General features: G+C 40.0%; 1 protein-coding gene across 1 annotated transcript in view; it reads right to left on the reverse strand.

Annotated features, from left to right (window-relative positions):
- The window catches only part of LOC122808455 (neural cell adhesion molecule 1-like), a 261490-nt gene extending 236054 nt beyond the window's left edge, over positions 1 to 25436 (reverse strand). Inside the window, exons 1-2 of the mRNA XM_044079415.1 lie at positions 25304 to 25436; positions 24993 to 25211 (exon numbers count right to left, since the gene is read on the reverse strand). Coding sequence (XP_043935350.1) covers positions 24993 to 25211; positions 25304 to 25436 — 352 coding nt within the window. The remainder of the gene's footprint in view (positions 1 to 24992; positions 25212 to 25303) is intronic.
- Between the last annotated feature and the right edge of the window lie 340 nt (positions 25437 to 25776).

Genomic DNA, 25776 nt, shown 5'->3' on the forward strand with positions numbered 1-25776 from the left:
ACAACTCCACCATGTGGCTGCCATATACGGGCAGTTGTGGGACAGCCACAGACTGTACCTGCTAGGCTGTACAGATCACTGTCTCTGGCCAGGGACACGGTACCTGTGCCTGGCAGGGGTGTTACGGGCAGTACCGGTTACCAACCCCGACTGGGTGCTATCATCAGAGGCAGAGGTATGATGACTGGACCCATGTCCCTGCTGGGACTGGCCAGTGCCACATGCACGTGGTCTAGTAGGATGGTCAATGGACAGGCCAGCCCCAGCATTGCTGGGGCTGGTACTGCCACTACAGGAACGGCTGTGATCCATGGTCCATCCATGATGACTGCCAGCTGATGCTGTTGCTGGCATGCGTCCATGTCGGCTTCCCATCTGTCCCGCACAGTCCTGGCTCATGGCTAACACATTGTGGAGGGCATCTAATGTTTCCCTCCAACGGCTATCAATGACCTAGGTGTAATTCCGGATGGCACCGGCAAGGTCACAGATGCTGTCATTGATAGCAGTGTAATGGGCCCTCTGCACCCTTAGTCCCTGTCGGGTGTACCGTTCCATACGTGCCTGTGCCTGCATTACAGCCCGGAACATACTGGAGGTTGTAATACCTCTGGGGGAACGTCTGCCAGGGGCAATACGACCAGTGGTGCTCCCCCGAGAACCCCTGGACATCCGCCTATGTGGTACCGTTCCAGTAATCTGGCTATGGCTGCTGTGAGGGGATGCATGTGCCATGGGTATCACACTCTCCTGGTCAATGCCTACTGTATGCTGTCCCTCAGCTAAGGCCATTGGTGATGAGGGATGTATTGGCGGTATGAGTGTGTGCATAGATGAGGGTTGAACGCTGTGTATTGTCGATTGGTGGACCAATGACAGACCCTGACAGAACTTCCTGTACCACAATACATGTCTCATCATTGCCACTATTAGTGGCAGTGACATCAGGTTCCCTGCTGCATTCAGACACCCCTAACTCAGCACCTATGGAAGGAAGACAGGAAAAACACTTCACAATCTGTACATGATGTTAGCACACATGCACACATGCACACATGAGCACATGCACACATGCACACATGCACACATGCACACATGTGCACATGCACATATTAGCACAGGCACACATGCACACAATGAACACATGCACACATAAACACATGCACACATGAGCACATAAGCACATGCACACATGCACACATGCACACATGCACACATGCACACATGCACATGCACACATGCACACATGCACAAATGCACACATGCACACATGAACACGAATACACTGCTCACCACAGCACATACACACACACACACCCACACACACACACCAGCAATCCAACACATACACAATAGTGAGTGAAGGCGGGTGACAGTATCACAGGGCAAACAGTCATCTCACATGTGTCAGCATGCAGAATATGTGTTGCTCAAGACCATGCAGTGCAAGTGTTGATGGCCCTATTTAATGACATTATACATGGCTGTGATGCATGTGTGTAGTTGTTCAGTGATTGTCTTCACCCTGGAACACAATGTGTACATGGACACAACATTGCTGTGCAAGTATTATCTGCTCTGCAATGTCCTGTGCACCATCACTCAGTGGTATACATACCATGGCTGCATGTGTTATCTGTGTGATGTATAGATTGCCATGTCTGCTTACAGTGTCTGTGTCCATAGCGAATAATAGTGAGCACAGGTATAGCAAATGCATGCAATGTACAGACATGGGATGAGTGGTGCATGTAGATGTGAAGGAATCCCAATGCTAGACATGGCCATTGTACAGTGGTTATGGTGAGTGTGGGACATATTGCAGATATGTCGGTGCCAGCCATGACATGGCATGCTACACGACTGCAACAATAAACACCACACATACCCAATGTGTGTCAAGTGACCTATACACCGAATAGCATTCCAGGGCATATATGTGACTCTTTGTACAGATGGCGACAGCTGTGTATATTGTGTATACTGCCATATGTAAGCATACACACAACATGCTATGCATATTGTTTATAGGTGCATATGTTTGCACACACACAAATATGAGGTGCAAAACAAAGACCGCTATGTGTAGTACTGTGGTCACTGTAACTGGATGGGGTGTACTACCATGTGCCATCATCATCATCATCATCATCAGGCATCTTGTGGTCACTCACGGCTACAACTGTGTGACAGACAACCGCCTAGCATGCTGTACCTGAACTGCAGTGCCGTGGCTACATTCACTATTACACAGCCACTTTGTACATGGGTGTATGAGGTGCCCAATAGGGAGCATTGCCTAATATGACTGTGTTATGTGTTGAAGAGTGTTGCACAGCCCCATGATAGGCCTCTACCCCTGAGGTACATCATGTGTGTGTGGATGACATGTGGGATACTGAGGTGTGACCTTACAGCAGGTGTGTGGTTACGCCATATGTAGCATGTCTTTGTGTACTGCGTATGATAAACGTGTCATGTTGTGTACAGGTGTTGCAACTATGCATATCCAATGTGCAGTACGGGGTTGCCACAACTGTGTCTTATGCTCTGTGTATTGCATGTCAGTGAGGCAGCTACTGACATTACTGAGCTGTGCAACATCTTACAGCAAACATGCATGGCATGAATTATGCGTAGGTGTGTTACGTGTACATGACCTTCACCTCACCTATGACATGCATATTTCATTACCAACATTGCAGTTATAACACACTCACCAGCATGGACCGGCTGCCCTGCTGTCACACCAGAGCGACCTACGAGAATATGAGAGAGTTAGTGAGTGGCCACAACTGTGGCATTGCTGCAGTGGGTATGCTAAACTGCAGTATAACAACAGTCAACAGTCACAGGTGTAGCGATATTATTTGAAATATCAGTATTGCACAACACTAGGCAGCAGAACTGCTAAACACACAGTACACATCTCACGTAGACATAATCTAACAATATAGTTAACTGTCGTCTACAGATAGGGCATGTTACCTGCTTGCTCCGGGTGGACGTGCTGGGTGGCTCCAGCCTCCATGACAACACATGTCAGAGGATGATGTTGCTGTTGTCCAGAAGCCACCACGCTTAGGAGCAGCTCCTCCACTCTGGTGAGGGAGGGATGAATGGCCTTCCCACCACCTGTGGCATGCTGTTGTCTTTGGATATCAGACACATGCCGCCGGACATGTCTAATTAAATCACTGCAGTGATGGCGTATCTTCTCATATGTCCGGTTATGCATGCCTATGTCATTTACCTGATGAACAAGTTCCTGCCACAGTGCAGTCCACTCCTGCTGGTGCTGGCTGCTTCTGGAGAACAGCATCATGGACTGCTGCAATAGGCTTTCTAGTATCACCTCTTCCTCATCCCCTGTGTATGATGGATTGCGTTGGTGGGCCATCTGGCTGAAAAAGATATGAACTATATGTGTGAGTGAGTCCTGTGGCACACTTTACACCTTTAACCACAGATATCACTTTACTGACATATATACCATCCCATTGTCTGTCAGAGATTACACACGTTCAATACCACTTATTGGTTCTCAGGCCACAACTAACTAACAGTGCCTGGCACACTCTATATATCACACCACTATACAACAGTACCTGACACACTGTTTGTGACACATTGCACAACCTCAAGACAAGGGTGTATATCACACCAATGCACGAACAGAGATGTCATTCATTGCAATGGAGGTAAAGTACAGGTACAGTAGTACCAGTCAACCACCCTAGTCATTGATGCCATAGCCCTGCCTAACAGATGTGTACAGTTGTTACTACAGGTGGCATACTGCTGTAACAGAGTATATATGTTGCTGGATACACACGTATATCCTGTAACACACATATGATTGCAGCCATTGCGCAGGCATGATTACACACACATCAGACAAACATACAACACACCACTGTATGCCAACACAGATGAGCATTACCTGTGTACCATACAGTACTGTGTGCCACTACTTACACACCTTTATGCCTGTGTTTTGTCCTCTGTGCAGAGTACAGGAAACACAGATGACAGTGTTTCCAAGCAATGTGAACAGACACCATACTGTGCTGTTTAGGCCTACAGCTTCTGGCAGTACTACAGTTCATATGGGAGTTGGATTCACCAGCAGTACCACTCACTAAGCATATATGTATTGCTTTAGCCTACAAAGAGACACCCCATTCGTCAACAAGGAACTACGTCACATCATATGCCATACTGCTATGTCTGCCTAACAGTACATTACACATCATTTGCTGTCCTCACAGCTAGGATAGACACTACCATGTCAGATACAACTTCACACTAAGCTATCACACCTTTACAGACCTTGCACACGTTCAGCATTACACTTATTCAACCTCACATAGCAGGTATTGCATTGAGTACATGTGCAAGTGCATAGTGTCATAGGTAGGTAATATGCTGTTGGCCCTAGGGCCTATAGCAGCCTAGCCATATACTACCCTGGCCTTTGACACACGTGTACTTTGATTTCACTTGCCCCTGCCAACCAGAACCACAGAGGTGTTTCCTGGGGTGTATTACCAATCTCCCACACAATCATCGGGGGTATTTATGACAACTGCTAATGAGGAGCATTGTTTGCTATTGCTAGGTGGTCTATTCCAGTGTATGGCATATCTCTGAGATGGGAACCTATCCCTCCAGCATGTGCTGTTTAGTGAGCTGACAAGGTTTAGGGCCCTAGAGCGTGTATCCTGGAGGGATTGTGATATGTTGCCATGGTGGTTGTCACCCAGTATGGGTGTGACATACCTCTGTATGTCTGGCAGAGGTCACATCTGTGTGGCCAGTATGCAACACAGTGTAGATGTGGTTTTGTGAGTCAGTCTGCATAGGGCATCTGTTTGCAGCCAGTATTACCCTTTGGGAGGTATGTCTGTGGCCTTTTCACCTGGTGTAGTCATCATGTGAGGTACATACCACACAGAACATTGTGATGGGTAGAGGGGAACACTGCCCTATATTTCTATAGATGACACACCTATTGTCATGACACATAACACACAGACTGATTACAGGTGCAGTGTGGCACTGTCTTCATCAAAGCAGAGGTTACTGTCCACCTGTGTCCCATGTTCCCTTATCACACCTTCACTGTTAGGTAGATCTCTACCTACGTGGTAGTTAATGGGTACAGTGTTTTGGAAAGGAGGAATGGCACTGGAGTATCAACACATGTCTACAGTCCATGGCTTGGTGACCACACACATGTTGCAGTGCATATGACCCCGTGTCACTCTGTCTCTCCCTCTCTCTCTATATGGCTATATATATCTATATATCAATATATATATATATATATATATATATATATATATATATATATATATATATATATATATATATATATATATATATATATATATATATGTATGCATATCTATACACATACATGTACACATCCATTGCTATACACATCGATGTACATATAGGCACATGTACAGTCCACCTTTCATGCTGGGGATATCACTTGTGCGACAGTTGAGGGATGTACAATTATGTGATTATATTGCACAGTGTTGTGCAGAATGCATGTGGGTGTCCTCAGCCCATGTAGCATTAGCAGGCCTCACTGGCTGTATCACAGCAGATCTGACAAATAAGTCCCACTGCATTTAACCACCACATGACATATATCAGCACTGCGTGCTGTTTTATAGGCCACACACTACGACCTACATAGATATATACACATATCAGCCTTCAATGACAGATATCTGTCCACCCTTCACTAACAGTTGCAGTACGTCACTTGCCCTATGCACATGTGTGGATACAGATAGATATGTACTGCTGCCACACATGGATGATTTGTAATGTGTAGAGTACTCTTCAGGAACATCTACTACATGCCAACACATACATGTGAGTTACATACATTACCTTTGTATTTCCCTGCTCTGTGTGTTACGGTTTTGTAAGGTTTTTTTTTTTTTTTTTTTTGGTTGTTTGTTTTGGGTTTTCCCCCTCTATTTTGGTTTAAGTCTCAGTTTCTCTCTCTGTTGTGTCTCTGTCTCTGTCTGTGTCTGTGTCCATGTCTCTCTCTCTCTATCTCCCAGCACCTGCAATGATAGAATTGCATGTGTGGACTGCAGGTACAACCTGCTTTTCTTGGTATCTGCACTTGTGCATGTGACAGCCTCTGCACCATTTGCTGCCCACCATTCAGTAATTGCATGCAGCCTGCTGTGTGGTGATTGCATTACTCACTGTGATTGCAGCCCACTGCTATAAAATGCTAGGTTAGGTAGGCATAGCCCTTTCAGGTGTCCAAGATGGGGCCCATGCTTGTTTGCTCTGGACACTGTTGTGTCAGTCAGAAGGTTGGTATATGTATCTTATCTGAAGCTAGGGTTGTAGCCAGTTATATGCATGTTGTACTTAAACCTGAATGCTGCTGCTTCCAGTACACACTTCTCAGTGTAGACATGTACTCACCCCTCCAAATGCTAACACAGGATACATGGGAGTATGTACTTTATTTCTGACTTACACAATTAACTGCCATACAAATGTGGTTATTGCACTGTATTCCTGTGGCCAGTATTTATCCTGGTCTGATACTGTGTGGTGTTTGTAAGGTGCTACTGTAACATTATTCCCTGCTAGGATGGCTGGCTCTCCTTTCACAGTCATGTCATGCAGTTCCACAACAACTGCTGGTAAAGACCCACAGAACAGGATTTGTGTTATACCATTCCTGATTTCCATTTACATTCCCTCATTGTAATGCATGATATATTTATTTCAGCACCAAGTTATTTGTATATCTGCTGTGGCTTAGTGGTAATTCATGTAGTCTATTGTGTCAATGGTCTGGGGTTCGTGACTGGCAGAGGTTTTTTCTTTTTCTGTTCAGCAGAACAAGAGCCCTGCCATAGAATGACTAAGGCACTTTTAAGCAGTTGTAAGTGGGGTTGCGCTGGTTTGCGCGACACTTAGCGACGCTTAGCTAAGTGCACACATGCACACACTCACTTAAACCTGCTTACTACTGCTTAAAAGTGCTTACTCCCGCTAACCCCCATGCTAATTTCTTTTAAAGAAAAGAAAATGGGGAGATAGGAAAGTGGTGAAAAAGGGGGCACAAAGAGGGACAGACAGTAGGTAAACAAGCTCAGGATGTGCAGGACGGGTGTAGGGAAGGTCCATAGCTGCCCATTTCTTTACCAGCAACAGCTGTGCATATGCAATAAAGTTGGAGTGATTATTTGAAACCTTCCACCCCTGGGAGAGGGGTGAGGACAACAAAGTATGTTGTACTGCCAATTATAATTATCAGTTTACATGTCCAGTGGACATGTGTGTGAAATGGGCAGCTATGTATGGGGCGTAATTTTTTTGTGGGTACAGATTGCCCTTTGTTTTTTTTTTTCAGGTGAGAGTGGGACGTGAGGTAGAGGAAGTAGGTATGTCCGGGGAGGTAGGTTGGGGAGGTAAACAGACAAGACAGACAAGACGCATACAAAGGTGGTGTATGACACATGGGGTGGGTGAACACAACTGACGGGGTCAGATGTTTGGAAATTGCAAGCCCATGAGCCCACAGATGGTAACAGTGGAACTGAGATCCCCACCCATGGGCAGTCACCACTGCACCTTCACAGCCCTGAGGGTGGCTGTGCTGGGGGCTGCGTAGGATGGGCAGGCTCACCCATGAGATGCGTCACTCTTGCCTCGAGCTGGCGTAGTGGATCAGCGACTGAACGCTGGATCTCCCTACGCACCACAACACGGACCATTCAAAGGGTGACAGGTGGCCCTTCTCCACCCACTCTTGCATGGGGGGGGATGAGCCCCATCCCCTACAGTGCTTCCCCCCAAAGGTGGCACAGGACCAATGGAGGAGGGGAGCCCGGGATGGGCACCAGACCTGCTGGTGCCAGGTGCACTCGCCAGCTGAGGAGGGACAGGTGGGTTCGATGGGACCGGCCTTCCCATACGTTCTGTGATTAGGTGTGTTTAATTACAACATAAACAACAGCATTCCAGATTAGTTGTAACAGCATGCAGTAATATTCCCATTAACCCAACACACCAAGGTTCCAACAGTTGAACAGCAAGCATAACACATGCATATGTTGAACCACAGTGGATATTCCAACAGCATGCAGGGATGTTTGGTAGCAACAGGCCACCATGATTGTGGTGTTTAAACAGGGCACATGCATCAACGTGAATGCAAATATTTATAGAACAATAGGACATATGTCCCAACATATTTTAAGATTACACATACCCATTGAGGTGTGGAACTGCATGGTTTATGCACATACAGTAGGGTGTAGAAAAAAACCTCGGTTAACATCTTATAATTACCTTTTAGTCTACACTACATTCCTAGTGACTGCAGGTGTCTATCCCCTACATGTATTATTACACTTGCCACCATACATTAGGTTGTGTAATGCGTTTGGCTAGTCCAATATATGCCTGACCTATATCTGACATACTAACTGTCCAGGATGCAGATGTTACTGCTACATATTTCTTGATTGCATTTCTATTTCTTTATCTACATATCTGGGATGTTTTCACATGACATTTTCACTTCGATTTGTACAGAACCCTGCATTTCTTGACACACACTCACATTTCTGGGGATAAACTAACATGCTACACGTGTGCCAGATTTACTTATGCATGCCAGCCAGTGACTGACTGTTGCGGACTGTATATATGCTTCACAGCTACTAGCACTTCCATCACCCACTTTATATGGAACTGCACAACTCTGGGTTGCCAGCACTTTTTCAAACAGTACTATTTGTATAATGCAAGGGTACAACAATATTTCAAACCCTGTGACACAGACACACTCCAGGTTTTAGACCTTTATTAATGGCATTACACACTTTCCCACAAGCTCACTCCTTTATTTGTTTTAACGGTGCATATGGCAGACATGTTCAAGACATATTATACCTTTATTAATAGGTTAGAACACTCTTTTTTTCAGGCTCACTCACTTATTTTATATGACAGTGCCTGCAGAGATAGTATTCCAGACATATGTTACCTTTCTTAATGGGTTACTACACTCTTTTTCTGCCTCTCTGACGTTTTTATCTGACAGTACATGCAGAGGACTTATACAGGCAATTTTATGGCTGTATTACTGGACTACAACACTTTCTTTCATGCTCTCTCCCATATTTTATATAACAATACATGCAGAATGATCACTAACCTGCCTGGTGGTGAAGCTTTAGCAGCCTATCAGCATAGGCTTGCTGATTCGCAGCATGGTCACCTGCAGCTGTAAAGTAAATGAAGGGATATTGAGACATACCTATCCATTGTACATACTCAATTACCAATTCTTACATACTGCATTCCATGGCTACATACTCAGTTATGGGGCATTCTGCATCCCACTGGCCTCCTGTATCCATTGGTTCAGGCGGTCCTGCTTCCATCTCTTCAGGTCTGCATGGTGGTGACGGACCTGCTCACCAGTCCGAGGAATGCCTGTGGCACTGGTGAGGTCATGAGCTAACTCGTTCCAAGCCTCTGCCTTGTACTCCGTCCCTTGGAACTGGCCCTGCAGGAGTCTTGACTCATGATGGTGGACAAGGAGCCAAATCACGTATTTCACCTCCTCGATGTCCCAACGTTGCGCTTGGAAGCATGTTCCCTCTCTGACACCAGCCATTCTAACTGCAGATGTGAGCTACAATCAGTTATGGCGTGTATTCCCGCCTGAGGGGCTTAAATATGCCGCATTTCCCCCACTTTTTTTGTGATTGGCCATTTTTTTAAATTCTTGGCTGACTGGAGACCTGCTTAGTAATGGTTAAACTACCATTAGTAAGTATATTTCTGTTAACAGTGGCTGTTTCCCCTAAGTTATCATGGCTTAGTGGTTCTGTACTTTGCTTGTGATGCGAACCTTGTCATTCATTTTATTTTCATACTGTCCAGACAGGCTAGGGGGTGTGGCTGCATTTAAGCAACTTTGCTCTACGTTGATCCTCGGTGCCCTACGGTGCCCTGGTTGGCATGGCGCTCATGTCCGCACAAACAGATTGCACTGGTTAAAGCGCTATTTCGCTATGGGCACCTCTATTGCGCTGGCTTAACTGTTATTAAACTATGGGCAACTCTAGTGCGCTGGGTGAAGTGCTGCTTAGCTGCAGGCAATTATATATCAGGATCATTTAAAATATTTATTTTGTTCACTGATACATTGGCCATTTCACTGCATTTTACTATTATTTACACATATTTTTGTCTGGTATTATTTCATATACGGATTTAAAAATAAATACGAAGGGGAATGGTGGGACTCGAACCGTGAATGCCTCTTCTTTGTGTGAATGCCCTACCATTACACTATTGCATGTGATTTGCATAAACATTCTTTCTTATGCTCTTCCATGTCAGAATTGCTAACTCTAGCTAAGCAATGGGCACACCAGCGCACACACTCACAAATACGGGCAGTTATTTCGGGTATTTAAAAAAATAAAATTAACTTTTTACGTTTTATAACTGTGATAGGGGTTTACAATGTCTGGGAGTGTGGTGTTGGGTGCAAGGACATTTGAGTGGACTCGCTCTTGTGTATTTGCTTTTACTTTTCAATCACTTGCAGGGGCGTGGACATTTAGACTGCTCGGCAGTCGGACACACCCCCTGCTTTCTTACATGGTCCATGTACGAATTACGGTTGGGTCAGCATGCCCTCATGCATATTCATGGCACACTGACATCATACCGTTCAACTGCAGCCTCTGAGTAAGACTTATTAAGTGTTACACGGAGGATTCGTGAATCCGGAGGATTGTCTTTGCACCAATTGTTAACACAGTCTAACCCATGTGGGAACTATACAAGTCATAGTCTCATAGTTTCAGTTAAGGTGTGCAACGATCAAGGACCATCATAACACAGGGTCAAAGGTCATAGTGTAGAAATCCAAACCAAGTATGTACAGATTTCATAAATGACTCCAAAAAGTTACATTTCCTTACTTGTAAGGGCAATCTGTTTCATGATCTCACAATACTTTGGGTGGTAAATCTTGATCTAAATGTTTTTTCTTTTTGCTATTTGAAATGTATAATTTGCTCCACAAGAAGTTTGTTGTAATTGCCTGATTGTAGCAATTCAATATTGAAGAAAAGTCACTTTTCCTCATCATAAAAAGCATTTTATGCTAGGCACAGCTTACCATGTAACCAGCAATATCAGACAGAAAATATAAGTTAAGCTTAGCTAGATGTTCCTGATATGTGATTGTCCTACATTTTGTATTTCTTTTAGTTCATAGGTTCATAGGTAGGTACTAGGCTATCGGCCCAAGGGCCTACATAAGTCTATCCAACAAGGTTCCCTGGCTTACGCCACCCAAGGAAGTTATTTTCCTGTGCCACTGTCGAGCAGAGACACAGAAGTGATCCCTGGGGTGTATTTCCTATTTCCCATCCACTCATCAAGATTTTTCTTGAAGAGTGCTAATGAAGAACTTTGCTTGACATAGATGGGTAGCCTGTTCCAGAGTATGGGAAGTCTCTGGGACAGGAATCTATCCCTCCAGCATGTCCTGTTTATTGTGGTGACAAGGTTTATGTCCCTAGAGCATGTAGCTTGGAGGGATTGGGATTTCTTTAGGTGTAGCATGTCCAACCGCTCTGGGTTTGACATAGCTTTATATGTTAGGCAGAGATCACCTCGGAGTAGGCGATATGCTATGGAGTAAAGCTGGAGTTTTTTGAGGTGGTCAGTGTAGGGAATTTGTTTGAGGCCAGTAATCCTCTTTGTGAGGTACTTCTGTGGCCTTTCCAGCTGCTGCAGATGTCTTGTGAGGTACATTCCAAAAGGGGTGTTGTACTTTATAATGGGTCTAATGAATGTCTAGTAGAGAGGAACAATGACCTTTTTTTTCCTGGATGAGAACCCTTTTGTGATGAGGTGTGCCACGTAGAAGAACTTCCTAACTACTGTGGCGATGTGACTATCAAAGGAGAGACTACTGTCCACCTGGGTCCCAAGGTCTCTTATCACACATTCAGTGTTATGTAGATTGCTGCCTATGTGGTAGTTCATGGGTACAGAGTTTTTACCAAAGGGGTTGACACTGCACTTTTTGGCATTGAGCTTGAGGCCATAGCTCTGACACCAGGCATCTGTGTCAGCGAGGCCCTTCTGTAGGATGTCCACATCATTTGGGGACTTGACTATGGCTACTTGTTTGCAGTCATCTGCGAACCTTGTTAGCCAGAGGCCTTCTGTGTTAGCCTGTACTTCAGAGAAGTAGATACCAAACAGGAGAGGTCCCAAAACAGAACCCTGTGGTACTCCACTTGTCACTGCATTGAGGTCAGATTTGGAGTCTGCAACTTTTACAGTGTGGGTTCTGTCAGTGAGCCAGTTGGGAACCCATCTTGTGACGTAGGGATTTATACCTAGTTTAGTGAGTTTAGTTTAGTAAATTTTCCTTGAGCACTTTATAACATGGAGAGGTCTCCTTTTGAATATATACAAAATAATGAGTTGTATTCAAGTGTACATCTGTTATACATTGTAAATAATTTCATTAGGATTGTAACAAATCTGGTCAAAAAATTCTCAGGAGGAGGCCCATGAAATGCATGTCCTTTAGCAGTGCATAATATTTTTAATGTTAAGTTAAAATACCAAGGTCCTTATATTCAGTCACTTTTTGTATAACATGATTTCCCAAAATAAACATTTTTTTCAAGCCTGAAATGACCAAAATACATAACATCGCTCTTAGATGGATTGATAGACAGACCCACTTTATTTAACCATTCAAACAGTCTGGATGCATGACTGTGTGAATGGTTAAATAAAGTGGGTCTGTCTATCAATCCATCTAAGATGCATAGAACTACGGTGGTGGTGCTGTGGTAGCGTTGTCGCCTCATAGCAAGACGTTGTCCCACTCGATTCTAAGCTAGAACATCTTCTGTGTGGAGGCATACGTGAATGGGGCGTGCCTTCATTGAAGGTTGTGCATCAGGGCTGCTAACCCGGTACATAAAAATCCACTACCAATCATTAGCGGACCGGAGTTCCACTGTGGCGACCCCAAACCGGGAAAAGCCGAAAGACACAAAAACAAACACAGTCTGGATGCATATAGATTGAAACACAAATAATTTGATAATGATGTTAAGAATGCCTCAGTTTTAATGCAATCTGCATATTTAGGCAGCCAAAAAGTATAATTAACAGGGAAAAATAAAAATATACAGTGGGACACCAACAGCAAATTTATGACCTGTTTGAAAACTGGTCCTGAACTTTAACACATTGGCATCTACAGTTAAGCCATCACATAACCTATTCGGTAAAATAAGGATTTATCTTATGTTTTACCAAGGAATTAATTACCCTTGTGTGAAGGACACCGCCAAAAGCCTTTGATAGATTTATGTGTACAATTCCAACTCTAAGACCATTATCTATGTCTTAACAGTTTCACAAAATCCAGTCATACTGGAAAATGCAGATATTTTCCTTGTAAAGACATGTGAAAGATCAAACAACAACTCCCACTTTGCAGACATCTACAAACTTAGATAGCCATAGGCCAGGAATATTGGCCTGCAGGTCTTAAAATAGGTACCAAATAGGAGAAGACTGCATACCTCTCAACTGTACAGATTATCGCAGAATGTCCAGATTTTTGCATCATATTTTTGGTCCATTTTGCATAAAATTACAGTTTTCTGGCAAAGTAGTGGCAACTCATTAAAGTTTGAAGTCACAAAATTGACAGATATTTGAGTTTCAGACTTCATACCTTCCAGAAAATTCATGCTAATGCAAAACCTGTTATTCTATCAACTTTCTAAGTTTGTAAGTGCAATATTTAAAAATTGTCCCTATTTTGGGCCTTTGTCCAGATTTTCTGCTCTAAGAGGTTGAGAGGTATGAAGAAGAGTTAATACTGAGTGCTGCACTACACCACTGGTAGCGTTTTTGCTTTCAGAAGTGGCACTGGTGACTCTGACTACATGGGTTCTGTCAGACGATCAGTCAGCTACACACTGGACAACATAAGTATGACAATAATGTATGCCTGAGGAGTAGTGTCAAAGGCCTTTGTGAGGTCCAGATATGCTGTATGTACTACACAACCACTGTGCACAGTGTCTGTGACATAAAAATTAACAAAGATTAAAAAGGCTTCATAAAGCTGAATTGATGATGATCTAATGTTACCAGATTTTCAAAGCCTATATTAATGAGGTATGAGATAATATATTCCGCAGCTTTATATATGAAGTTAATGAGATTAATGGGTCTATAGCTACCAGAGTCTGTGGTTGGGCCACCCTTGTGTAATGGGATTAAAATGGCTGTTTCTTAGCTTCATGAATGTTGGTTGTGGTACAGCTTTAATTAAAAAGAGATTAAGTAATGATTCATGTAGGCCATATCTGGTACTGATAATCAGGCAACCAGGTATGTTACCTGGGCTGATAATCAGGTAACCAAGTATGTTACCTAGGGTGGTAATCAGGCAACCATGTATGTTACCTGAGCTGATAATCAAGTAACCAAGTATGTTACCTGGACTGGTAATCGTGTAACCAAGTATGTTGCCTGAGCTGATAATCAGCCAACCAAGTATGTTACCTGGGCTGGTAAATGAGTTAGCTTTTGAGAGGGCTGACAGGACTTGTTATAATGTAATTAAGGGGATCACTTGGATGGAGTATTCTGTGGTACAGTAATATTTGTGGATGGAGTAACCTTTGCCCTAAATGTTTCAGCTACATAATTTATCATTTTCTTTAGGTCTGTGTGAGCAGTATTGTTATAGATAAGTTCCAAACATAGCTAGGTGCTAGTTTTTAACTTTCTGACATGGTTACAGCAAGAACTGTACTTTTTTCTTTTTGTTTTAATGACTCTTTTAAGTTAATATTCAGCTTTAAGTTTATTAATGGTGGCTTTAAAAACTTTACTAGTTTGCTTTAGTATGCTGTTAAGGTTCAATAGAATAAGAATTCCTATAAGTATTAAGGAATTTATTTTTCTAGTTATTTAATTTATTTGTATGGGTATTTCACCACAGGGGTTTCTTTTTAAAATCTGCATTGCATTCGGTGCAATTAGGGACCATTTTATTACAACAGGTGGGAGCAGACATTGGATTTATAGGCAGTGGCTATAGCAATAGGATATACCAGAAAAGAAATACAGTGGAATTTTTTTAAGTCATCAAATAATAGAAGTTTTGCTTTTGACAAGTCCTTAAACACAGAGGTATTTTCAGTGTCAACTATTACAAGTTTTAAAGAAAAAGACCACTGATTTGTTTTCTTATTTAACACGGGAAGATGACACATATGGATGTAAGTTCAAAAGTATTTGTCCTTCCTAGTAGTGTGGCTTACTGATTGTACAACAGTTAGCTTTTATAATGTTAAGAAAGTAGTTGCCATGCTGGCCCCTGGCAATGTAGGTCAGATGGCTGAAGTTCCCTATTAGAAATGTATTGGGTTTGATGGGTATTTCAGCTTACATTTAAAGATACCCATCATGTTCAGCATGAGCCATAGAGGGTGTTATACAGAACAGAAAAATGAAAGTGATTAATGAGATTATCTCACAAAAATATAAACCTATCATCATCCAAGTGATAGTTCAACATTAAATTAATCAATCCAAAATATGTGTACATCTCCTTAGGGATATTAATTAATTATATACATGTTAACATCAAAAATAGATATGCAAAACCCACTTAATCTTTAAAAATGAGCTGTATGGTTTTAGGTGTAGCATCAGATCAAGGAATTAATGCAAATGGAGCCAAACAAACTAACCAACCATACATTTGTGCTGACCTTATTCTCATAAATGCAATACATATTCTATAACATTCTAAAAGAACATATAATGCATGTTTTTTACAAGGTAATACACAATACATGCTAAGAGACTTTTAGGTATTAAAGTCTGTTGTCACAGTGTCTCTCTTTGACAACGAACATATATTAAAATCCAGGTTCACTGTCTGGGAGAGTAACTTAATAAATCAAGTATTGTTTCAGTTGTAGAAACTCCACAAAATGACATACATCTGTGAAAGGGTGTACAAAACCTGAAGAAAAATCATAAATTAAGATAAGGTAAGGTGCACAGAACTTCTATTTTTTTATTGTGTGGAAATGCAACAGAGCTTTGGCAAGGGAAACTGCTATTACTCCTACTCTCACTCTCTTTCTCTCTCTCTCTCTCACACACACACACACACACACACACACACACACACACACACACATACAAGAAGAGCTCCTTAGACTAATTTCTTTCAAAAAACAAGCTAACTGGGCTTATGAGAGCTTGTGGGTATTTATACTGGAGCTACAAGTATTTTTGATAGGTTACACCCGAGTAAAATGTAGGCGAATGCTTCAGTGTTTTGGACAGCCCACTGTAACCAGGGTGATTGGAAAGACTCCTCCCATTTAGATAGCTTTTTTACTTGTCAGGAAGAAAACTATTGTGATAAAGTAGTAATGGAGCCTCAACAAGTGAAGAAGTGACAATAAATGATCTATGTGAAATATAGGTAAACAATAGCAGAATATGTGAAAAAAAAGTACATGTCAGTTTCCTGGATAAGAGAGATGGGTATAGAAGTTTTTGGGGGGCGGGTGAGGTATCTAGGCTAATTCTAAGGCCACAGGCAAGATAGATATTGTATTTTTTAAGTTACAATTATATTGTTGATTTGATTTACTAAATACTATGTGAATATACAGTATACCTGATTTTTTGCAAGTGTTACTCCTGATTCTACTGAGTATAGCTGCTTTACATTATTTTTTCTCCACTTGTCAAAAAGTAAAGCTATAATGACTATATCAAGAGTTTTTAAAAGCTGTTTTATGTTTGCAAATACTTGGCAGTGTTTGTTGAAACATTTGAAAAAGCTATGCTTCCTTATTTGGAGTAATAACTTCCTGGTTATCTCAGCAACTTTGCTTTGATGGACAAAAATTAGATTTAAAAATATTTTGACCTAGCTGGAAGCGATGGGTTAGGCTAATTTTATCTGATGCAGAAAGAGTGGATTGATGTAAGAGAAATGTACAAACTGAAACTTTCTCAGTACTGATAAAGTGTGGTGCATGCTCCTGAAGATTCTTCAAATAAAATTACTTTCTTTAAAAATAATTTCAGCAGTTTATTCATTCAGCCTGTGTTTTCCCTTTGACATATAGTCTGGATGCAGTTAAGGATATTTTCCATGGACTGCAGGTGTGTGTGTGTGTGTGTGTGTGTGTGTGTGTGTGTGTGTGTGTGTGTGTGTGTGTGTGTGTGTGTGTGTGTGCGTGTGTGTGTGTGTTTGAGAGAGAGAGAGCGAAAGAGAGAGAGAGAGAGAGAGAGAGAGAGAGAGAGAGAGGCAAAGCTGCTACCCAGAGCCAATAGACTCATAAGTATAAATTCCCTCTCTGTCCTTTGCAACTGCTGTAGGATCATTAAAGTCAAGTCGTTAAAGTTTTCATGTATTTTCATTTACTGGAAGTAAGGAGTTTATCTCTATAAACACTGTATGTCAGTCTTTTGCAACTCCTTGATGGTCATATAAGTCAGACAGGTTACACCTCTTTCCAATTAATGGTAGTAATAGAATCAGCTGTTTAGCAGTACTTTTCTTATGCCATTTGTCTGCCAAATATTTTTATCTCACATTTCTTTTTGCAAAAATATGCTTAAGTCAATGATTCATTTCAAATTATGTTGCATAATTTATTTACATAAAGAATTCCAGTATCCTTTCCCAAAAGCTTGTGGTTAGCGATTTACTAATTAATGTAATTATAATTGCACAAAATACCCAAATTATAACTGTCAGCAGCTACCTGTTGAAAACGAAAAACTGCTTAGGTATAACTACCTGAGTTAGTTTGGTTTGCTGATTTTAACAGTGCTTGTTTTTGTCGACTTCTAAATGGTTATAAAAGTGAATTAAGTAGGCTACAGTTATTTCCAGTTGTTGGAATCAATACAATTAGCTATCTGTGAAACAATGTTTCCTTGTATAATCTGTTTACTAAAAACATATTCTTTCATGTTTCATTCTGCAAGAATATATTTGTTTGTATAATTCATTTCAAACTGTATTGCCTAATTTCTTTAAATAAAAAAAGTATTATTTTTCCCAAAAGCTCGTAGCTGGTTACTCGTTGATTAATATAAAAATAATTGCTGCTGAACAGAACTAGTGAATTTTAATTAATCTTTACAACAAAAAGGCTGCTTAACTATGGCTTAATTATACTTAATTTAATAGCATGGTTGTCTCATTTTAAGAGTGTTATAGTTGACCTTGGTATGCCAGATTGGTCTTGCTATTGACAATATTTCACTGTAAAAGAAGAAAACTGTGGCCTTAAACTGTAGCTTCAACTCCTACTGGAAATAGCAGTGTGTGACTGAAAACCAGCTGCTTTTGGTAAGGTGGTACAGAAAAGCACTGTGATGAATCTGAAATGAGTAAATTCCTGAGAAGCTGATGTTAACTCTTCTCTATAGCTGCATGGGTTGAAATACCTCTCAGCTGTCCAGATCTTTGCAAAATGCCCAGATTTTCTGGTCTGTTCCTCATAAAATGTGTGATTTTCTGGCTAATCACTCAGGAGTGAAGTGACTAAACAGAGACATACATTTGAGTTTTAGACTTTACATACTTCCAAAAATGCATGCTAACATAAATCCTGATATTCTAGCAACTAAGTTTATAAGAGCAATACTTTAAATGTGTCGATATCTGTGTCCCCATTATTTTAGGTCTTGTCCTGATTTCTTGTGCTAAGAGGTTGAGAGGCATGGTTGAAAACTTTTTTAGGGTGTGAATAGTGTTGATTATATACCAAGGCAACAATATTCATTTGCTAATACAGGATGTGAATAGTGCACATGGGATGATTTAGTGATTACTACCATGAAGAAATTTACCATATTATGGTATGAACATATTTAAATGTTTACATTGTCATTTTCAACATTTGGACTATAGTAAAGAACACAAATGTTGTTCTCCTCTCAAGACAATGTATTCATATATTACTGGATGTATAAGATGTCTTAGTTCCCTAATGGACTAAGGCTGTGACACCATACTCTCAGAGATTTAGTAACACCGGCAAAGATGGAATGGCATGTTATTTGTTCACAGGAAATACTCTCTCTTCATCAAGGATTAATGCCTCCAGAGGTGTTACAGATATCTTTGTGGGTACAGGAGGCCTTGAACTAGTATTAAAAAAAGAGAGAACAGCCAGTCTTAAAATATACTGCTTTCCACATTAATAAACATGCCATTTTCCAATGGGTTAGCAGTTTTATGCACTGAAACTAAGCAGTCAAGAGATGGCTATGACAGAGACTTTAGCCCATTCAAGCAGGCTATTTGAACAGTCTTTATGAAACTTAAAAGGTCATCTTTTTAAAGAAAACCAGTAAATCCAAAACACGGAAACAGTCCTCCAGCTGCTGAACGTATCACTTTATTGACTGATACAGAAAAATAAAAGCTCCAAAAAAAACGTAAACGCTTTGTAAAACCAGTGTGCGTTTTCGTCTACATAAATACGTAAGACTTCATCAGACAAACACATATTTCCAGAGTTATACATTATATACTCTAATATAATTAAATGACAACCAATAAAAAATCATTACATCATATCCTCATTAAATGAGTGTGCATAAAAAAGGCTCATTACAGACAGATTTTGAATAGAAACACATTTTGATATTCACCACAATGTTACTAAATTGCATTTACTCTATTGTTAAAATTCAAATGTTCATAATAAATATAGTTTAAAACCATTAGTGTAAGAAAATAAATAAATAAATAAAATTCATGTTATTAATTGATACTTCCGTTCCTTTATATGACATTCTAAAAACTCCTTGTCTAAATAGCACCATCTACTGTTCTTAGGGAGCTATTGCTAGCACTATCTATACTCTAGCTGCTCTCAATTTTAGCACAGAAGTTAGTGAGAGATGTTCATTGAGCCCTGGGGTACTTGTTGCTTCTAATAATATTTGCCACCACAACTCTTTGAATTCTAACCTTTCTTCCCAGAGGCCTCCCCTCGTTTCCTTCTTGACCTGCTCTACCACAAAGAAGGAGAATTTTGAATCCTCACAAACTAATGTGTGCTTGTATAGAGCATTTGTTTCTTTTTTCCGGGATATCTCATAAGTGTGTTCGTAAATTCTCTTTTTCAATGCTCTTTCTGTCTTTCCCACGTAATATGAATTACATTGTGAACACATAGCTAGATATACCACCCCCTGTGACTCACAGTTGAAGTAACCTGTACCATTAATATTACAATCCCTAGCTGTTAAAAAGATCTCAGTCTTATTACTAACATATGGACACTGGTTACAGTGTCCACACTGGTATGTTCCATTCCTTTTGTTAGATAGAACCATTTTGGTAGAATTTTCATTGTTGTTCAATTTATTGTACTCCAACAACATTTTTATACTTCTACCATTTTTATAAACTATTTTAGGGGTGTCTTTTTTGATGTTCAGGAGGTCCGAAAATGAGATAAAATTAACCCACTCCCTCTGAAAAATCTTTTTCACTTTGGTATTAAATGAATTAAATTCCATTACCAAGGCCGATTTATATTGAGACTCCCCTTTATCACCACTATTATTGGTGTTCACAAGGGATTCAATATTGTTCTCTAAATTGGTCAATTCTGTGCCCTTTATTGGCTTAAATTTTGTTAATCTATTCTGTTCCACTTCTCTTCTGATGTTAGAAATAAACTCCGGTGGATAGCCCCTAGCCAAAAACATCCCCTCCAATGTGTTACATTCCTTAAAAAAATCTTCATTCCTACTAGTCATGCGACACCCCCTCACAAATTGTCCCTTGACAATGTTCTTTTTACAATGTGGGGGGTGTGCGCTAGTGAAATGTAAAAAGGAATTACAGAAGGTACTTTTTCTAAAAACTTTAGTTTCTAAATCCGTATTACTCATGTTCTTGTATACTTCCACGTCTAAATATTGTAATCTGTCAGTGGACATAGTGTATGTAAATCTTAAAAAATTGGTGGTGTTCTGAATATAATTGAAAAACTCCAAAAATTTCTCACTACCACTCGTCCAGAAGATCACAATATCATCTAAAAAGCGCCTGTAAAGCGTCCAATATTGTTCGTATCCAGAATTGAGGATAAAATTTGATTCCCATGCTGCTAACACAATGTTAGCGTAGGTGGGTGCGCATGCCGCACCCATTGCTACACCACTTGTTTGCTGATAACATTCTCCATTAAATACAATGAAATTGTTCCTTAGTACAACATCAACTAATTCTACTACTGCTGTTTTTTCTGAATGTGTGAGTTTGTTGTCCAAAAAAACCATGTCTTCAAAAAACCTCATCCCTTCATGATGAGGTATACATGTAAATAAGTCAATGACATCTATTGTCACAAATATAAGACCATTAGTTAGTAAATCGGAGTTGATGTCCCTCAACAGATCCCAGGAATCTTTTAATATATATTTATTGGTATTGCAAATATGTTTAGTCATTGTGTCCACATATTTAGCCAGAGGGAGGGTCTTGGAGCCGTCAGCTGCTACTATTGGTCTTAAAGGGGGATCACTAACATTCTTGTGTACCTTCGGTATACCAAATATAATAGGTATCCTAGGCTTAGGTACATACAGAAATTGATGCAACTTCACGTCAATGGTACCCTCCAAGAGCATATTGTCTAGAATGTTGTCTGTCTTCTGATATGCCAGTTGTACCTCATTCAGAGAAACTATTCTGTATTTACTATCATCACCAAGAATAGTATTCATTTTTCCATCGTAGATAATATTGTCCATGATAACCACCCCTCCCCCCTTGTCCGGTTTCATAATTCTTATTTGGTTATTATACCTAAACTCATTCAACGTCTTGGATTCTTCTTCTGTAATATTATATTCTTTAGTATCAAATTTAAATTCTTCTCTAATTTTCTTTTCCAAAATTGAATCCAAATTCTTTATTTGGGGGTGATAGGGAGGATTAAATGTACTTTTTCTTGTTAGTACATGTTGTTGGGAATCAAACTCCAAAATCCTAGGGGGTAATGTAACTTGTAAATTAACCTTCCTTAAGAACAATTTCATATCTATTATGGTTTGAACTAGGTCACCTTTAGTGTTAGGGATAAATTTAAAACCTTTGCTAAGGACATCAAAATGCATTTTATTGATAGAAATATTACTAAAGTTATATATAGAAAAATTATTGAGTGTATGAGTTGTTCCTGTATGTAAAATCCCTTCATCCGACTCAGGATGTGCTGTTACCCTAGAGGCAAGAGTCCTAATCTGTGTAGGAGAAACAGTCTGAATAGGGGAAATTGTAGGGGTGGGGGTAGGGGTGTATGTGAACCTATCTAATACCTCCCTCTCCCCCTTCTCCCTCCCCTCTGCTGAAAATTTTGAAAACGTTTATTGCTAACATATTGTGGCATTTCATTCGTCAATGGTGGGAATTCAGTATCATAATCCGTCCTATCATATTCCTCACTAGAAAACGTTCTAAAATTATTTCTGTTGTTACCCTTGTTGTACCTAACTCTGCTGTTATGTTCCCATTTCCCAGAGGGTGGCTTTGGGTAACTAACATTGTTTTGATAGTCTTCAATGTCCCTCCTTAATTTGTTAATCTTTCTTTGTTCTAATAAAGTGCATTTAACATCTATTTCCGATCTAATACTGAAGTATCTTTCTTTTTCACTTCTAATTTCAAAAACCATATCATTCTTGATAAAACCAGCTAAAACCGTAATTTCCTGTTCCAAGTCTTCCAACTTTCTGTTATTCTCTTTTATAATGAGCCTCAGTATGTTAATACCACAATCATTAAAAACATTAATAAGCTCTTTGTGAAATGATGTACCGGGTTCCACATTATTAGGGTACTTCCAAACCCTTAAACCCTTTGGTACAATTTTTTGTTTTATACATTCAGTAAGATAACAGTTTTCAATATTCAATGATTTGTATTTATGCATCAGTCCAGCCAGTTTGTCAATTTTCAAAGCATAGGAGTCACCATCCACTGGTGCACCATCCTCTGCTCTGTTCAAATTAAAATTCATGGGGTTTTTTAACCATTCTTGTATGTTAACATTATCAGAAATAGTGGGAACAGTACCTGAGGCATTAGAGCCTGAACAGTTTTTCTGATTGCTCCGAACATCGGCCGTTACCCGACTCTGGTTACAATTGTGCCATTCATTAGATGTTTGTAAAACCAAAGGCATATTGGCAGGGTTGAAGTTGCTACCATTCGGTTCCGCTTCCTCCATCCGTGTAGGGCTGTATTCAAGATTATGTCTTTTCCTCTTATGTTTAAAAAGCCCGACTCCATCCGTCCCTTCGGACATGACATCACCATCATTGTGTCTTCTGCCAACCAACGCCGAGCAGAGTGGGGTAAGAAGCTCAATAAGCTCGGTAAGCTGTCCAATTAATTTGCGGGACTGTCCCACGTCCTCCCGGCTCAAGGTGGAAGAACTGTTATCCATGAAGAAGCGCCGTAACCAACACAAACCACAAAAAGGCGCTAAATTCGAAAAAGAAAACCAGTAAATCCAAAACACGGAAACAGTCCTCCAGCTGCCGAACGTATCACTTTATTGACTGATACAGAAAAATAAAAGCTCCAAAAAAAACGTAAACGCTTTGTAAAACCAGCGTGCGTTTTCGTCTACATAAATACATAAGACTTCATCAGACAAACACATATTTCCAGAGTTATACATTATATACTCTAATATAATTAAATGACAACCAATAAAAAATCATTGCATCATATCCTCATTAAATGAGTGTGCATAAAAAAGGCTCATTACAGACAGATTTTGAATAGAAACACATTTTGATATTCCCCACAATGTTACTAAATTGCATTTACTCTATTGTTAAAATTCAAATGTTCATAATAAATATAGTTTAAAACCATTAGTGTAAAGAAACATGAGCAATGAAAAGGTTACACTTTTGCCAAAGTATTTTTGATTCCCTCAATGCATACCTTCCAGTTAACCGTCTGCTACTTCCCTTCATTTATTCCTAATCTGCATGTCCCTGGTACTATCCCTGGGCTGCCACTTTCCTGGCCATGGGCTATAGTTATATATGAATTTGTTTTTATCAGATTTTAGTTAATGTTACACTGCTGCTACATGCTACAGTCTGAATTCTGAATAAGGTTTGAGTTAAACAATGTGCAGTTCACATTAACAATTTTGTGCTTAAAAGAAAGGCTTGGGATTACTCACACCATCACCTCAAGGCAGGGGTCACATTAACGAATAAGACAACCCAAGGAGTATATTTTTTCTGAGATGGACTTTGTTATGGTTATGAACTTTTACTGTAGTCAGCAATAAAATGTTATTCTGTTGTGCTGTTTTTAGATATTTTCCTGTATTGAGCGCCATCATGTGGTTACTCCCAATATCCAGTAATTATTTAATGAAATGCAATAGTAAAATAGAATGTCTTGTTATTACTGAAGTATCCCAGATGACAGAAAGGCCCCATAACTAAAGTTTAACTGGAAGAGTTTTATAAATAGTTGAAAGCAGCTTGGCAGTTCCATCAAAATTATATGCAAACACAATAGGAAATAAAGAAGGAACACAATTTTAAGAAATTCTAAACTGGGAGCAAAAGCGGAAGAATAAAAATACACTTGTGATGCAAAATACATTGTAGAGGAGAACTGCAGAGAGATAAAAAGATGGGCATACAAAAGTAGACAACCTCAAGATAATTTGAAGTATAATTTGCCTTGCAAAGGTACTGTTAATACAATACAGTAATATGATGTGCGGATATGCTGGATCTTTAATGTAACTGTGATCCTCATTCTGACATCTAAAGCAAATCAAAAGCTGAATATGCCTTACGAATAATGTTAACGAAGATAGTAGCATTGTCACTCTCTCCATCCCCAAAGTCAGCTTCACATCGATATTGTCCTTCATAATCTTCCCTTGCTGATCTAATCACAAGGCTGCTTGTTGTTTCATCAATGATGCTTGTCTCAAAGTGTTCATCTGTACCTTCTCTTACTTCCTCTCCATCTGGTTTTATCCACTTAAAGATGGCTTCTTCATCATTAGCAGCTGGAGTAAAAGGAGAAAATAATTTCTAAAACAAAGTAGGAAAAGGAAGGAAAATAAATGTGACAAATGTAATAACAGTGAATTATGCTGACCTCTACAGAAGAAAAGCTTATCAGTTCCCAGCTGAGTATCTCCAACAGTTGGAATGATGATCACCCGTTGAGCACCCCCTGTAAAAGAACTGAAGTGATTAAGTTTACATTTCTTTCTCATGGGTATATACATTTTGTTGTCTAAATAGTTAAATATTTTTAGGGACACTAGTATATTTCTTTTTGTAAGCTCCTAGATACAGGCAACATGAAATTAATGTTTTGTCAATGCCACCAGTGATATTTATTTGAGGTTGTTTGTGTTCACAGTCTTGCAGACCTGCAGAAAACATCACACTTTTCTTGTGAAGTGCAGTGCTTGATGATGATGTTGCTCTAGTCATTAATACTTTTAATGCAATAATCAAATCCCTAGTAATCAGATGTACAGTCGACCAATTTTACTACCCAAAGAAAAATATCAAAGGGATGAAACCTGAAAAAGCAATTGCTTCTGAAATACAACATGTAGA

Source organism: Protopterus annectens, chromosome 8.part0 (assembly GCF_019279795.1).
Source record: "Protopterus annectens isolate FY-2018-M chromosome 8.part0, PAN1.0, whole genome shotgun sequence".
Taxonomy (NCBI): Eukaryota; Metazoa; Chordata; order Ceratodontiformes; family Protopteridae; genus Protopterus; species Protopterus annectens.